This window comes from Caretta caretta, chromosome 3, assembly GCF_965140235.1.
Source record: "Caretta caretta isolate rCarCar2 chromosome 3, rCarCar1.hap1, whole genome shotgun sequence".
NCBI classification, from domain to species: domain Eukaryota; kingdom Metazoa; phylum Chordata; order Testudines; family Cheloniidae; genus Caretta; species Caretta caretta.
Window position 1 is genome coordinate 191,627,788 of NC_134208.1, and position 16,667 is coordinate 191,644,454.

General features: G+C 38.9%; 1 protein-coding gene across 3 annotated transcripts in view; it reads right to left on the reverse strand.

The window, feature by feature from the left end:
• The window catches only part of USP34 (ubiquitin specific peptidase 34), a 272,897-nt gene that overhangs the window by 228,123 nt on the left and 28,107 nt on the right, over nucleotides 1-16,667 (reverse strand). For all 3 annotated transcript variants that reach the window (XM_048842772.2, XM_048842773.2, XM_048842771.2), the window contains exons 2-5: nucleotides 16,155-16,242; nucleotides 14,892-15,312; nucleotides 9,011-9,061; nucleotides 7,943-8,092 (exon numbers count right to left, since the gene is read on the reverse strand). In XM_048842772.2, coding sequence (XP_048698729.1) covers nucleotides 7,943-8,092; nucleotides 9,011-9,061; nucleotides 14,892-15,312; nucleotides 16,155-16,242 — 710 coding nt within the window. The remainder of the gene's footprint in view (nucleotides 1-7,942; nucleotides 8,093-9,010; nucleotides 9,062-14,891; nucleotides 15,313-16,154; nucleotides 16,243-16,667) is intronic.

Below are 16,667 nucleotides of genomic sequence, written 5' to 3' on the forward strand. Positions count from 1 at the left end.
ACTCTACCCTTTACTCCTCCGCCCCCAGCATCCTAGCCACATCCATGAATATGTACGTGTCTGTACCGGAAGAGGTAGGCAAAGCCACATCATTTCTGATATTAGCACATCTTCAGGGCAAGAGCTGATCTACACGTCTGTGCTCTCTTCCCCACAATATCAATTCCTGGAGACCCCTTGCAATACCCAGTGCTCTTTTCAGTAAGAGAAAAAAATCTGTATCCTGCATTCCTGAAAGCAGAAATTGAACATCCAAGCCATGAGACAAACAGGAGCTCTAACCTTAGAGCACATCACCCTGAGGTATTGCACAACAGTAATATCAGATGTATTTCAACTCACTGGCCTCTTTCTCTTCCACCATGCCTGACAACATCACTTGGATCTGGCAGTAGCTCCCTACTGTAGCCATTGCCGACTCACTCGTGAAACACTGTGCACAAGCCCACAAAGTGCAGTAGTGTAGATGAAAAAATTAAAGAAGACTTCTAAATCAAATGTCCTACTCAGGATATCTTTGCACACAGGATGAACCAGTGGATTACCGAAAAATCTAGCAGTGTACCCACTTGCTGTGCACGTACTCACAAGTTTACATTCATGTGTTACTCTAAGACCTTGGAGGCCTTTCTTTTTCTTCCAGTGCATAAGATTATAATTCCCCAAAATAAAATCTCCACTACTCAGCAGCAGTGTTTGGCAACATGCCTCCAGATCACTCTCAGATTTCTGCCAAGAGTGCAGGAACAGTTTTTATAGTGGGGGTGTTGAGAGCCATTGAACTAAACTGTAAACCCTGAATTCCACTGAATGCATCCGATGAAGTGAGCTGTAGCTCACTAAAGCTTATGCTCAAATAAATTTGTTAGTCTCTAAGGTGCCACAAGTACTCCTTTTCTTTTTGCGAATACAGACTAACACGGCTGCTACTCTGAAACCCGTATATAACAGAAACCACTTCAAGTCAGGGGGTGCTGCAGCACCACCCGTACCCTTAGTTCCAGCACCTATACAAGGGTGGGTTTCAAACTTACAATACCTGGGTATAGTTCAGGTTCAATGGCCTCCGCACGTCCCCTTGAGCCACTCAGGTCCTATGAAAACTGGCTGGCTAGTGACTGTCTTGGGTAGTCTGTCTGCATGTGTACAGCGTAATTAATTTGGCACATGAGTGTGCAGTGTGTGTCTATCTAGACAACTTAACTGTTTCCTGAAAAACACTTTCAACAGTGCATCCGCAGGGGACCATGGGTGTCATGCACTAGCTGAGGTAAATGTCAAGCAACTGACTATTCAGGGCACGAGCACAGCCATGGTTTAACATCCGGGTCTGCACACACACAAAAAGTTGTAGAATCTGCCAACCTTTAAAAATGCTGTTTTTTTCAGGGAGCTGTGTCTCAGGAACTCCTTGCTCCACCAACCTCAAATTTGGACTACTAATCTTATCCTGCACCCCGATGAGGCATATCAAATTTCAAGGAAATCCAAGCAAGTACACAGATTTTACAGTTGTTCTTTAAACAACAAAGGCTTCTCAACATCAACTATTGCAAAGCGAGCACTCGCTGTAATACATCAAATGAATAACAATGTTTTGGTTCTACTTCCAACTGAGTGAAACTTATGAAAATGTTAAGAAATGGTTAAAAATAATTGATTTCCACATTATTTTTATTATTGATTTAAACCATAATTAAAATCAAACTTTATATTAAAATTAAATCTAATTTAAATCAATCCACACTCCAGTGGGAGAAATAAATATTACACCAGTGGTTCTCAACCCGCAGCCTGCTTGCAGCCCAATCAGCACACAGCTGCAGTGCATGTGACATCCTCAGGGTCCCACAGGTAGTATATATAATATGTGAATGTGGCCCACATAATGCATAGAGAGCTGCATATGCTGCCCATAATGGTAAACAGGTTGAGAGACAAAGTACTACACCCTATTACAGAGGAGTAAACTGAGGCACAATGAGGTTAAGTGACTTGTCCAAGGTCAGTGGCCATCTTGGGAACAGAACCTAGGAGTCCGACTCAAGTCTTCTTCTTTAGCTACTAGAATACACTAATGAGACTGGGAATAATTCGCCTGAATCAAAGCATATGAACTCATAAGCATTTCATATCTTTCTTCATACTTTTTTTTCTTGTCTCTGCCTGCTAATAATTAAAATTTACCACAAACTTTTCTATTTTTAAAACTTAGATTTTTTTTCTATTTTGTTCTGCGTTATCGTCAGCCCACTGCTAAAAGGCAATATGTTTCCATCACTCCAGGAATTTTTTAAACATAACTTGCTAAATTTTATACAATAAAATTAAAAGTAGCAACTTAGAAGTAGTCATCAGACCATTGTTCACTATTTCTTCATCACTAGTGTGCGATGATTAAGTAATTCTTCATGACAACTGCAGGCCTACAATAGTGAAGAATTAAGTAATCATAGCCTTCTCCAGTCAGAATTTCACACCTGCACAGAAGAAACTAGAAGTTAACACATTTCTTTGCAACTGCTGGTAGACAGGACACGCTTCTAGTTCTCCATTATGGAGAGCAGGAGAACAACAGGGAGTGAAGGAGCACAGGCACTAGAGCTGAAACCTGGGTTTTCCAGGGAAAGGTCAAGAGAAGAAGGAACCAGACCAGATGGATAGCAAAAAAAGGGGAAAGCCAGAGAATGACCGAGATGGCCAAAAAGAAGCAGCCCTAGTGCAGCATCGCTCTTTCTCACTTTCAAAGCCTATGGTGTATGGCAGTGGTTGTCAAATTTTTTTTTCTCATAGACCACTTGCTGAGGGTCTCGGCGGACCACTTATCTTTCCAAATGTTGTTTGTACTGTTAGCTAACTATTGTAAAGCGCTTTGGATAAAAGTGCTATATAAAAAAACCTTAATAAACTTTTTTTGTTCTACAAATAAAGCACACAACTCATATTTTAGTATCAGTAGTCTTATCTTTCTAATGCGATGGATGTGCCCTTTCTCCTCCGCTGGGGCTAGGAAGGAGGGGGGGTCTCTCCCTCCTTCCCCCGCCACGGCAGCCCCATGGCTCGGGCTGGGAAGGAGTGGGGTCTCTCCCCCGCCACAGCAGCACAGAGCTGAGGCTGGGAAGGAGAGCCATCTCTCCCAGGCAGCTGCAGCCCCGGAGCTGGGGAAAGTCATCTCTTCCTCTGGCCACCACAGCCCTCCCAAATTCCCCCACCCCCTCCTCTCACCCCACTGCCCCCTTTCACCTACTCCCTATTCCTCCTAAGGCCACCACCTCACATTACATGTGCATCTTCTCCAGGGTCCAGGCACCTAATTACTGGAGCCGCGCCCGCGCAGCTCCACTAATTAGGTGGGTGGCCCTTCATTCTCTCATGTGCAACTGCCCAGGCGCGCACCTTAGAGGGAATTATCCACGGACCCCCTGAATGGAGCTCGTGGACCACAGTTTGAGAATCTCTGGTGTATGGCTTCCCTTCATACACACTTTAGGAGACACTCAAGGAGCTGTTCCTCTTCCTCCTCCTCTCTTGCACACCTTGGGGCAAATGCTTTCTAAAATGATAGATAACTATGCAAACTTGTCCACTAATGTTGTCATCAAATGTTCTCTATGACTTTAGTGTCTTCTGTGTCCAAAGTCCTTCATTTACTCTTATTAAATGAAGTCCATCACTGAGTCAGCAGTGTGCCCTTGTTGCCAAGAAGGCCAATGGCATTTTGGGATGTATAAGTAGGGGCATAGCGAGCAGATCGAGGGACGTGATCGTTCCCCTCTATTCGACATTGGTGAGACCTCGTCTGGAGTACTGTGTCCAGTTTTGGGCCCCACACTACAAGAAGGATGTGGATAAATTGGAGAGAGTCCAGCGAAGGGCAACAAAAATGATTAGGGGTCTAGAACACATGACTTATGAGGAGAGGCTGAGGGAGCTGGGATTGTTTAGCCTGCAGAAGGGAAGAATGAGGGGGGGATTTGATAGCTGCTTTCAACTACCTGAAAGGGGGTTCCAAAGAGGATGGCTCTAGACTGTTCTCAATGGTAGCAGATGACAGAACGAGGAGTAATGGTCTCAAGTTGCAGTGGGGGAGGTTTAGATTGGATATTAGGAAAAACTTTTTCACTAAGAGGGTGGTGAAACACTGGAATGCGTTACCTAGGGAGGTGGTAGAATCTCCTTCCTTAGAGGTTTTTAAGGTCAGGCTTGACAAAGCCCTGGCTGGGATGATTTAACTGGGAATTGGTCCTGCTTCGAGCAGGGGGTTGGACTAGATGACCTTCTGGGGTCCCTTCCAACCCTGATATTCTATGATTCTATGAAAACTTTTGCTTTCAGAGACTCATGTTTCTGAAATATAAGAAGACAGGCCAAAAAAATTTGAAGAGCAACTAGCTGAAGACACAAAAACAGCAAATTTTTTTCTTTTAAGTACATCAGAAGTAGGAAGCCTGCCAAAGAGCCAGTGGGGCCACTGGATGATCAGGCTGCTAAAAGAGCACTCAAGGAAAACAAAGCTATTGCAGAGAAGTTAAAAGAATTCTTTACATCACTCTTCACTGCAGAGGATGTACAGGAGATCTCCACATCCGAGCCATTCTTGTTAGGTGACACATCTGAGGAATTGTCCCAGACTGAGATGTTAATAGAGGTGGTTATTGAACAAATATGAGAAGAGATCAGAAAGACTGGAACTGTTTAGCTTAGAAAAGAGACAACTAAGGGGGGATGAGACAGATATCTTTAAAATCAAGAATGGTGTGGAGAAAGTGAATAGGGAAGTGTTATTTATTTCTTCACATAATACGAGAACTAGGGATCACCCAATGAAATTAATAAGCAGCAGCTTTAAAACAAAAAAAGGAAGTCCTTCTTCACACAACGCACAGCCAACCTGTGGAACTCATTGTCATACGATGTTGTGAAGGCCAAAAGTATAACTGGCTCAAAAAAGAACTACATAACTTCATGGCAGATAAGTCCATCAATGGCTATTAACCAAGATGATCTGGGATGCTAATCCATGCTTCCCTAAACATCCAACTGCCAGAAGCTGGGACTGAGTGACAGAGAAAGGATCAGTCTAAAAGTTGCCCTGTTCTGTTTATTCCCTCTAAAACATCTGGCACTGGTCACTGTCAGAAGACAGGACACTAGGCTAGATGGATCATTGGTCTGACCCAGTATGGCTGTTCTTATATTATTAATTTTTTACTAATGCCCTTAAGAATAGATTGGATTTTACTGCCTTGAAAACTAAACTGTTCACAAGTTAATGATGGACATATCTCTTGTGAATCCTTAGTTATATTTGGTCTGTTTTCCCTACAGAGGAACATGAACCAGACAATTTTCAAAAATTTCCAAAGGGAGACAATTTTTATTGCCTTCACCTGAAAAAAACTACTTGCTGGATTTCCTTGAAATGTTCAGGAAAAAAATGAAATTGCCCTTGTGAATTAACTGTAAAATTTGGAAGCAGAACCCTTTATTTTAAATGTACAAGGATAGTGGTGATCAAATTTTGTACTATGAGACACTTATTGCCAGCTTGACTATGGAAGGACTACCAGTCTCTCCACAATCTAATCATTTTCAGAAAAACAATTTTTTAACCGATAATATAGTTGCTAGACAGGTTATGAAGACAAAACAACATATCCTTCCCCAGGGCTCCAAATTAAATCCAAGACTCAGTGTGCCTAAGAAACTTTACAATAAGAGCTGGTTAACTGCCATTCTCAAGAGCTGCTACTATTGTGAAAATACATTTAACTAACATTACACTACAGTTCTGAGTTTACACATCAATTATTATGCAACAGCTGAGACTGCAGAGCTACCCTGCAGATCTGCTTACTGGGCTATCATTCACAGGGCCACTCATAAATCTTGCATTAATTTATCTGTGAAGCTCATAAACTGAAGTGGATGGGACAAAAAGTCACATAGTAGTTGGGTTTGTACTAAAAAGGTATTCGATTTTCTCCACAAAAATGATGGTAAATATTCTCTGGTAAATGTGCACTTGTTTTATTGCAGTTCAGTATTTCATTTCATGAGCAATCAAGCATATGTGCACCATACTGAAAGGCGAGGGGAAAGGATTTAAGTAAACATTTAAACTTATGTACCTTTGTTAAGTGAAAGAAAATTCATTTAGCAAATTTATCTTGCCAAGACCATTATATGTCACATTTAGAATTAATCAAACTTCTTATATTTTAAAGAGAACAGCATTACTGTCCATAGTAATTATAAACAGAGACATCAATAAGGTTCTACTTGAATTATGGGATGACTGTCAAATAATTGCAGCTGAGTTGTGGACAAGACCCAGAAAATTGCGGTCCCCAGAGCTTAGAGAGAGAGAGCTCCCACCGCCCCAGGGCTGACAGCGGGAGCCCCCGCCATGCGCAGGGGTGTCAGTGGGGCTGACTGCTAAAATGTAACATACACACACCTGAATTGAGCATAAAAATTGAGATGGAAGCCTAACATTGTAGGATCTGCAATTTCCGCAATATCGTAAATTAAGCAGGGCCTTAGATATCAAATGTTTTGTTACAACTGGCTAAATAAAGCGCACTACATACAGAAGCACAACCCTGCCTAATTCAGTGAACCACTGCATAAGAATATATATATTCCAGTAAATATAAAAGGAATCTACTTTGCCGAATATAATCTACATCTATGCATCTATGTTTAACTTACAGACTTAAGTCTAAAGTCAGTGTGACATTCATAGTAAAGGGTCTGGCTGAGCTACAACTGATGCAGTACTAGGGAAGGGTGGGGAAAGAAAAGGACAACTTAAAGGCATTTTTATATTTCCCCATTCTGGCAGCTGCCAGGGGCTGATTTCGACCCCAGTATAACTTACAGCAGTAGTTCTCAAACTTTTGTACTGGTGACCCATTTTACATAGCAAGCCCCTGAGTGCAATCCCCCCTTATAAATTAAAAACACTTTTTTAATATATTTAACACCATTATGAATGCTGGACGCAAAGCGGGGTTTTGGGTGAAGGCTGACAGCTCATGACCCCCCATGTAAGAACCTCGTGACACCCTGAGGGGTCCCGACCCCCAGTTTGAGAACCCCGATTTACAGCCTCAGAGCTACTCTAAATCAGGTCAGCTGAAATGACTTCCTAAGGACTACTCCAACAGCTCAAGATTGAGGGAGTTCTGCATTCCCTAACCAAGACCCTCTAGTTTTTGGCTCACCTGAGAATCCCCCCCTAAACCAGAAGCAGGTGGTGTAGACTCACCAGTGCTGGCTTTCTTTCAATCACAGCTATATAAGATTAAATCTCAGCTGCTTTACTTAGAACAGCTTTCCAGCTACCCTGTGGCACCTGAGAGTAACATAGGAATATGGGAGAGGGGAACACCCAGGATCTGATCCAAAGTACTTAATACTGAAATCAAATCATAGAGTGTCATTACACAGCATTTCATTTTAGTTACACTCATTAAGTATTTACAGTTAAACTTAAGGGGCAAAATTCTGTTTTCCTTTACACCCATGTTCCTGAGCAAGACATCCCTTTCCATCACATCCTCATGCCACTCCTAGTCTCCACATGACCACCTCCACAGACATGTTTTAACTCCCACTACCAGAGTGTTCCAGTTCTTGCCAGCAGTGACAAAGGGATACCTTGATAGCCTAGTTTCGCTGCAACCAGAATGTCTGGGAAGAGAAGGGAAAACAAGATATCCTACAGATGCCACTATTCCTCCAACAGATCTCAGGGTAACGACTGGGGTGAAATGATGTCCCTTCTGGACAGGGCAATCCCCAGACATCCTTCTCTCTACTAGGGGAAAATTGCTTCCAGGGCCCTCTTCTTCAAATTTTCCCAGACTTAGTCTCTCCCACTTTATATTTGTTGCATTTTGGTTTAAAAATTTAACGAACTCAGGGCAATACTTACATTAGATACCACTGTGATAAATGCATGTGCTATAAGAAATGGCAATGTATCAGGGGTTCCATATTCAAAACAATCCTTCATGAGGGAAAGGCCATTTTTTCCACAAAATAGACAAACATAACGAAGCAAGTGCAATGGTACTTCTACATCCTATAGAAACAGGAGAAGAATATAAAAGTTTTATTTAAAAAGAAAAACAAATTACTATTGAAAACAAAAAACTAAATACATATAAGGTAAGAGTTCAGATGAGCAATATCAATGTATCATACGTTTATAAAACACTAAATATGACTATTTTACAGTCACCAAAAACATGTTAATTGTATCTCATAATGCTCTCTATAAATACATCAGAAGGATAAACACCAAAGGAGGGAGAAAAGTTATTTAAGTTAAGAGACAATGTTGGCACAAGAACAAATGGATATAAACTAACCATCAGTGAGTTTAGGCCTGAAATTAAATGAAGGTTTCTAACCATCAGAGGAGTAAAGTTCTGGAACAGCCTTTCCGGGGCAGTACTGCAGGGAAAAATCTAACTTGTTTCAAAACTGAGTTTGATAAGTGTATGGAGGGGATGGCATGATGAGATTGCCTACAATAGCGTATGGCCCATTCATGACTGCTATTAGCAAATATCTCCAACAGTCTCAAATGGGACACCAGATGGGGAGGGCTTTGAGTTACTACAGAGAATTATTTCCCAAATGTCTGGCTGATGGATCACACCCACATGCTCAAGGTTTAACTGATCACCATGTTTGGAGTTGGGAAGAAATTTTCCCCCAGGTCAGATTGGCAGAAACCCTGGAGGGCTTTCACCTTTCTTCGCAGCATGGGGCACTTACTGTTTTGAACTAGTGCAAATGGTGGATTCCTTGTAACATGACATCTTTAAATCAAGATTTGAGGATTCCAGCAACTCAGATAGAGATTATGGACCTATTACAGTAGCGGGTAGGTTTTGTAGCCTGTAATGTGCAGGAGGTCAGACTAGATTATCGTGATAATTTTGATCACTTCTGGCCTTAAAGTCTATGAATCAATGAAATATATATGACTTACATTCATATCACAGAACGCCCCTAATATATTGCTTTCTTGGGCAGAAATATCCTGGTTTAAAAGAAAAGAGATAAATATAATTAGCTAACAGTAGGAATAGAAACAAATTGTATGAAGGAAACAAAACCGAAAGACTCATGATGCACACTCCAGAAACCTAATTTTATAAAACTCAAGCAGCTTAAGTGTGTTTAATTTTAAAACTGTCAAACTGACTTTTGCATTTTCCGATTAAACTATTTTTTTTACATTGTATTTACAAATATGTACTTATAAACTGAGGACAATGCTCCAGCCATAAGTGGAAATTTCTTACCTAATAGTTTTCCTTCTTGGAGTTCTTCTATACCAGTTCAGATGTTTCCATTACCAGCAGGAAAGTAATGTACCCAAACATCTGAACTGCCATAGGTAAATGAACAGAGAATATACTGTAAAATCATAAATCTAATGAATATTCAAGAGCTAAAAAGTGTAAAGTTAGTCATTCTAGTTCAGTTTATTAAACTTCTTCAAGTCCACCTGTAACATTTTTACACAAATATCTAATTGACAGCTTGTAGAATCAGTATCTGGTATCCTTTCAGGGAAACTGTCAAATTACAAATCACATTTCTCTCAATTTTTAAATCTATTATTGTTCCACGTAACACTGAAGATTACTATAATTAAAGAGTTTAATAACTTCTTTTGATATATGTTTACATTGTGCATTGGATAGCATTTTGTAGACAGTTTATTTTATAGTTTCCCCCATTAAATCAATTTTCCGTATTGTTTGTATGAAACTTTCACATAGCAAGGGAGAAAACATTTTTTTTAAATTGTAAAATGTGATTATAAAACCAAAAAACTTACTGAAACACTATCAAACTAATTTTAACTTTTTTAAAAAAATTACTAGTTTTCATGTTCACAATTTCCCTTTAAATTCATAGGGGGAGGGAAGGTTTTTAAACATTTAACTTAACTGAAGTTTTTGGAGTTAATTTCAAATTGACTAATTTCCAGAGTATCATTTAAAACTACATTACTGGGGGTATTTTAGTTGTGATGGAATCAAACTTTAAACTATTCACTAAGGTTACAATATAGGAATCTAAATATATTACATATTTCCCCCTCATGTTGAACTCCAAATCATCACTAAATTAATCATGTTCTTTGTCAATTATTTTTACATATTAAAACAGCTTTGTAGTGAGTAGACAACACATTTTTCTGGCCAATAGATAAGAAAAATGGGTGTTTCTGTGCTCTGCCCATGCCACTACCAGAAACAGATTATGCATGGGAAAATTATCAGTTGCTGAGGGAAGCAGAAACTGTTCATCAGTTAAAGTACTGCTCTTAGCACCCGGCAGCTGAAAGACAGTGGAAGTCTATGCATTAAGCCCTTAGAGTTTAGTGAAAGTATATCTGGAATGTCAAGTAGCTGCTTTACATACTTCTTGTCTCAAGAATTCTCTTCCTATGAAGTAGCCATATTGGAGTAATCACTGACAACAATGGGGCAAGAGATCTCTGCAGCATTGGAGAGACAAAAGATTTGACTTACTTGGCTAGAACGAACCTGAAAATTTGACAGTCCTACTTTGGCGTTCTAAACAGAAAATTCAGGGCATTGAGATTTCCACAAGGTCACCTTTTGAGCCAAGTAACAGAAGAGAGTGTTCCCTATGAGAACCAAAGGCAGCACAAAAACCTCAAAGGTGAAACACCTTAATAGATGTGTGATGGTGGACACAACCTTGGGATGTGTGATGGTGGACACAGCCATGGGAACAAAGCTATAACAAATTCATCCTACTAGAAAAAGACTTATATGGGAACTGCCACCAGAGCTGCTAATTGCCTCATTCTGAGCCAAAATGTTGGGGGAAGCATAAAAATAAAGTAGACAGATGCCTTTCCTTACTGTGTTACCCTCTATTGAGCCACTAAAGACCGGTTTGCTAACTCCTTTAAAGTTCATTGTCTAGTCCTGCCTGGAGGGATTTTAAAAGGAAAACAGGAGCTCACTTTGTGGTTTTTGCCTCTTCTTCTACATGGTTTATAGAAAGTAATCACTTCAAGTAAAATGAAAAAATTCCTCTTTCTAGACAGAAGCATATTCTGTACTTTCTGAAATACCTATCTCACAGACCCTCTGCATAATCTAAGTCTGAATAAACAAATAGACCTGACAGAAGGTCACGGATGCAGGACATTTAAAATTAACAGATGTCTCAAAACAGCCACAGCAGGCCTGCAGACCTCATGCAGCTCAACCATTTCAGGGATCTCCAGATTACCCTTGTTTGGGTCCTTGTGGTTTTTTTAAAGTGTTTTTGCTGTCAAAGTTCTCAGTCCTGTGAAGAGCACATGCAAGACTGAATGTTTATATGATAAAAATGTATCACAAGCGAAGATCTCTCTTTGGATATCAAGAACGTTAACAGATACTACTTTTGCATTGGGGTAAACAGGTTTGTTTCCACATAAGTTTCTTCCTTCAAGGTTTATGCCCTCAAGCGGATTTTCTTCCAACTGACCAAGTCCAATTGTGGTATTCCTGTGCCCAAAGACACACACAGATTCACTAGAAAGGAGATTTTTCATCTGATTAGCAGGGTAGACTTTTGTACCACCATTCTGTTTTTGTGGTCCCTGTTGATTTTAAACAGACCACAACCACAAACTTGTCTGAACTAAGATGTACTTGTCTTGTCCAGAGGTTTAAGACTGCTAGTCTTATTGCTCTCAAGTCTAACAAATGTATATGCCAGTTCTGTGTCCTTGAAGGCCATGTCCTCTGTGCTGTCAATATGACTATGTGGGCTCCCAGTATTCTGGGCTGGTGTCCGTTGTCAGCTGCACTCTTTCTGGTTCCTAAATGAAATTTTCCTTCAGGATGTTTTCACTGTTCAGCTCAGATAACTCATTAGTCTCTTCCAGTTTAGCCTCTATGTTTGCTATAATAGAGATGCATGTTGCCAGTTAAAAAAAATTCAAGGGGTAGAAACGTCCCATAACCCATGGAATTTACAGCAGGACAGTAAAGTCCCCAGTAGGCTTTTACACCAACAGATCATTTTTTTTCTTGTTTTCTTGTTCTTGTTAGATATTGCAGTTTTGTGACCCTTTCTGACAGAAGGGAATTCTCCCCATTATAAATCTCTCTTCTCCCAGATGTGAGAGTATCTGCAAAGATTCCACCAAGTACCTGGTAAGAGCATCAGAGCTCTTCTGACTGATGCCAGAACCAACATTACCTTTTGGTCGAGATAACCAGGTAATGAGTGTGTGAAATGAGTAGAAATTATTGTTTGCAGCTGTAATTGTTCTGTATGAGACTGCTGAATGACAATTTTACATGTCAAATTTTACCAGACTTCTTAGCCACAATGAAGTGGTGTGAATGCACCTCTACAAACCTGAGGAACTCATGAAACCAGCTACACAGCTCGGAAGATGATCTATTTTGAATTGGAAATCTTCCTTTTTTCCAGAACAGACATTAATGTGAGGATTAAAAGCATTTCCTCATAACTCAATAAAATGTTAATGTGCACAGTACCCAGAGCACATGTTCCATGGGGAGAGAAATCCCACTTTCACATATAGTAGTCGGGAGCTTTCTCTACTTATTTTTAATCTGATTTTCTTGGGGATATCTATGGGACTTGCGAAGACCTGAATAAGAATTCTGTGTAAGCTCAAAATCTTGTCTCTCTCACCAACAGAAGCTGGTCCAATAAAAGATATTACCTTACCCACCTGGTCTCTCTAATATTTAAAAAAAAAAAAAAAGACATATTTGAGTTTCAGTTTATACCTGATACAGAACGTTTTGAAGGAATGACCACACTTCACATTTGCCCATAAACCCACTGAAGGATTTCGTCATTAGCATTATTATACAGTATTATGATAGAAATCAAAATGTGCTAGAAGATTTCAAAACATAGATCTATCAATCCTTGCTCTGAAGAAATTACAAATTTGGTATGAGAAACTAGTTGAAAGTGGGAATCATTTTTTTGACTTGCCTAGACAGCAAATAAGTTTTCTTCTCTCTCGTCTCTCTCTCCAGACCACGATTTTGATATATTCGTGGAGTAACAGTGCTTGCTAATCTGAGTGGTCAGTAACTCAAGATGTCATATTTTTGAGTGTACTGGAGAGCCACAATGCAGCCACCCAATTTATGTTAGAACCTGGTCCTCTTACACTATGTCAGCACATCAGCCAAAAAAATCTTGCCAATGTCCCTTTTGAGATTTCTAATTCTTCAGGGCACAATGACAAAAAATAAGGCAGACAAATATTTCCAAAAAGAAAAAAAGATTGTTGTCTTCTCTCTAAGAGAAGCAAGTCTATTTATACATAAAAAATTGCTCCAGAGCTGTTTCTGCCATGTTCCTGTGAAGGCAGGGAGAAAAACTGAAGATCAGTTTTTTTAATTACCCCATGAAACACAGAGGCAAAATCCCTTTCGTTTTAACATTAGTTTTAACCAGTATGAAAAACAAAAAGATAGACCTACCCTCACTGGTCTCTACTAGTGGGCAGATGCATCACAGACCTATTTATGATGATAACGTTTAAAAGGAATTATGAAGACCATACTGAAATGTGGTAGGAAAGTCTTACTTACTGGAATTCTAACATTCTCTGGTTCATTAATATAGGTATACTTGAGATCACATATATTTGTAAACACAGTTTGACATTTTAACTTACAGATTTATACTCCAACATGATCGAATATAGCAAAGATACTCAAATATGCCCCAAACAAAACAAAAATCACTCATCTTCCCAGTTTAATAATTTTAAACTAAACCAACATTTATTGCCAAATTTGGTGAGATCCACTTATTCACGGACTGAATATAACTCATGCAAACACAGTAGCACATATGCCAAATCACATATCATTTATGTATATCTTTACAAGTTAAGAGCAAATAGTGTAATAATTTGAAACTGAAAGCTTAACTACTCAAAGCAGTGACAGAGCTTTTTCATACTTTAAGTTTGTGGTTTTGGATAACTATTTTAATGTGCCAATATTTTGTAACACCCACATAAACATATTCATGTGTTCTCTCGCATTTTCTCAGTATAAGCTTTCTTAACAATGGCAAATATACTCGTATCTCAGTATGTAAGTGTAGCATGTGCTCTATTTAGTCAGGAACAGATTTCCACAGGTGGAACTAAAAATAAACCTTTTCAAGAACAAAATTATTTTAATTTGACAACTAGAGTCCCAAATGTAGCTACAAAAGCATTTCCTTCTATATCTAGGAATAAAAAGTTGGTAAAAAAAGAGTTCTGAAAGTGAATTTTTCAAAATAAATTATGTAAAAAAATATATTTAGCAGTAACAAAGTAACATCACAATGAAAAATGTATAAAGATAGTAGTCCAGTTTGCAGAGCTGCAGTTGTAACAGTTATTCAGTTGATTACGGCATAGCAAAAAAAGTGTGGTCTCATGCATGTTTTAGTTCGTAAATTTTGTTTATAACAACAGATTTAACGAAAAGGAGTTAAGCTACTCTCTATTATTTTTGGAAAGAAGCCATATTTATGGTCCCTTTTTGCTTTCCTGCTACTGTGACTATATGATAAATTATGCAATTATATCCAACATTTTATTAACTGCTTTTGCCTAGACCAATCAAGAATTATTTTAAGAAAGTAATTAAGGGAGTGGCTCATCTCCCAAAAAGTGTCAATGGAAAGACCCACTGAATTCAGTGGGAGAGCTGAATCATCCCCATCCACCTGGTTTGAAAACTACAATCACTCAAGCAGAGTCTACCCTTTGATGATAACTACACTGTGTTTCACAAAAAAACAAAATATGCACAAGTTAGAATAAGATATACCTCTATTGTGGGATGAGTATTATGCTTGTAAGCAGTATACAGAGGAAACTGAATCTGAAAGATTTTTGCCACACACAGCAACAGTTTTTCCTTCTCATCAGTGCTCCATAAGCTAAAAGCATCAGTGCTCTTTGCAGATTCTTCCTCTGTCAGGATACAAGTTCTTGCAGAGTCGAACTTTTTCTCTATGCATTTTTGTCGTTCTCCATTTTCTTCTTCATGAGACTCTCTTTCTACATTCAGTGGCTCATTGGCTTGATTATTCTGATCTTGCCATGTTGAATCTATGTTAATAGTGCAATGTTTACAGAGCTGGTCCCGTAGAGCTTGAACTTGGGCAATCACTAAGTTAATAAGCGCACATACTACTTGGTTAAAGATCTCCAAATGCTTATACTCCTTGAAGCAGCACAGACATTGTCTGCAAACAAAAACAAAATAAAAAAGTGAAAATTCCTGGAGTGGCTCAGAATTAAAATATCTAAAAATGAGAAGTTTGGACTCCATCAACTTAAAGAAACTAATAAATAGAAAGAAAAAAAGACTGATCTTAATTTTTTTAAAGTGACTAATTATAAGGAAGTTTCACATTTAAATATATTTTAAGTAACAAAGCATGTGACAGACCAACAAAGACAGGAAATTCAAAGTGACACTGAGACTCCAGTGTCAAGCACCAATACTGAAGACCTCATTAATCCCTGTGGGCATCCCATTTATTTCCAGACACTCACAGAGAACTACACGGTGCCAACTATTGTTCAGCAGTTTTAAATTATTTATGTATTTTACAATGGTCGCTATGGACTGCATGTGTTCATCTTGTTGAGTCACAGCACCAGGATATTGTGAAAAAATCCTCATAAGACACTGAAATTCAAAGTAATAATTCTTGATTTTTGCCACATTTTCTTTAGAAAAAAAAGTATGTGGTAGGATAGTTCACATTAAGCAACAGCATATATAAGGTTTTATAATATTTTTCATTACTATCACTTAGCCTGTTTACTGCTATGTTCTTCAACAGCTTCTGGAATGCCAGTCAGTGATTCAAAGGTGTGTTCTCCACACACACCTAGCAGGAGACATGGCACAAAAGTAGTTACATGTAAATGAAGGCCAGAATTTCCTTTATTCTCCCATCATTTTAGTCACACGACAATATTGTATTCACTTTACTTATTCTATTCACTCTACTACCCGCATAGTTTTTACAATAAATGGGGTCCAATATGATGAGTTTAAAGACACTGATTAAAATACCTTTGCGTCCAGGAGTTGATATAAGCAAATATCTTGAGTGCATGTTCCTTTCGGAGCTGCAATCCATCACCACCTTCAATGTCAGATACTGAAGAAAAAGAGTAAGTTGTTAATGGCATATGTAATATTTAATGTGACTTTTAACTGCTACATTAAACATAAAATATCAAACATAAATTTTGTTCCAAAAGGACCAAATTAGAAAAATTAGACTCAGAACAGGAACTGCATTGCTAGCCAGAATACAGTAACATAATATTACAGATGTTTTTCCAGCACAAAACTCTTGGATCACCACACTTACCTTCATAGATCCAGTAACCTCCTCAACTCCAAGAAATCTGTTATCTACAGCCAGGCACTCAGATACCACAGAATATGCTCTGAAGAGAAAGTCCAGGATATACACCTTACATGTTCAAAAACAGCCTTTACCAAATTAGGACGCTCCATCAGAGAAGTAGATCACACCATGGAATGGGCCACCCAAATATCCCAAGAGAACCTGCCTCA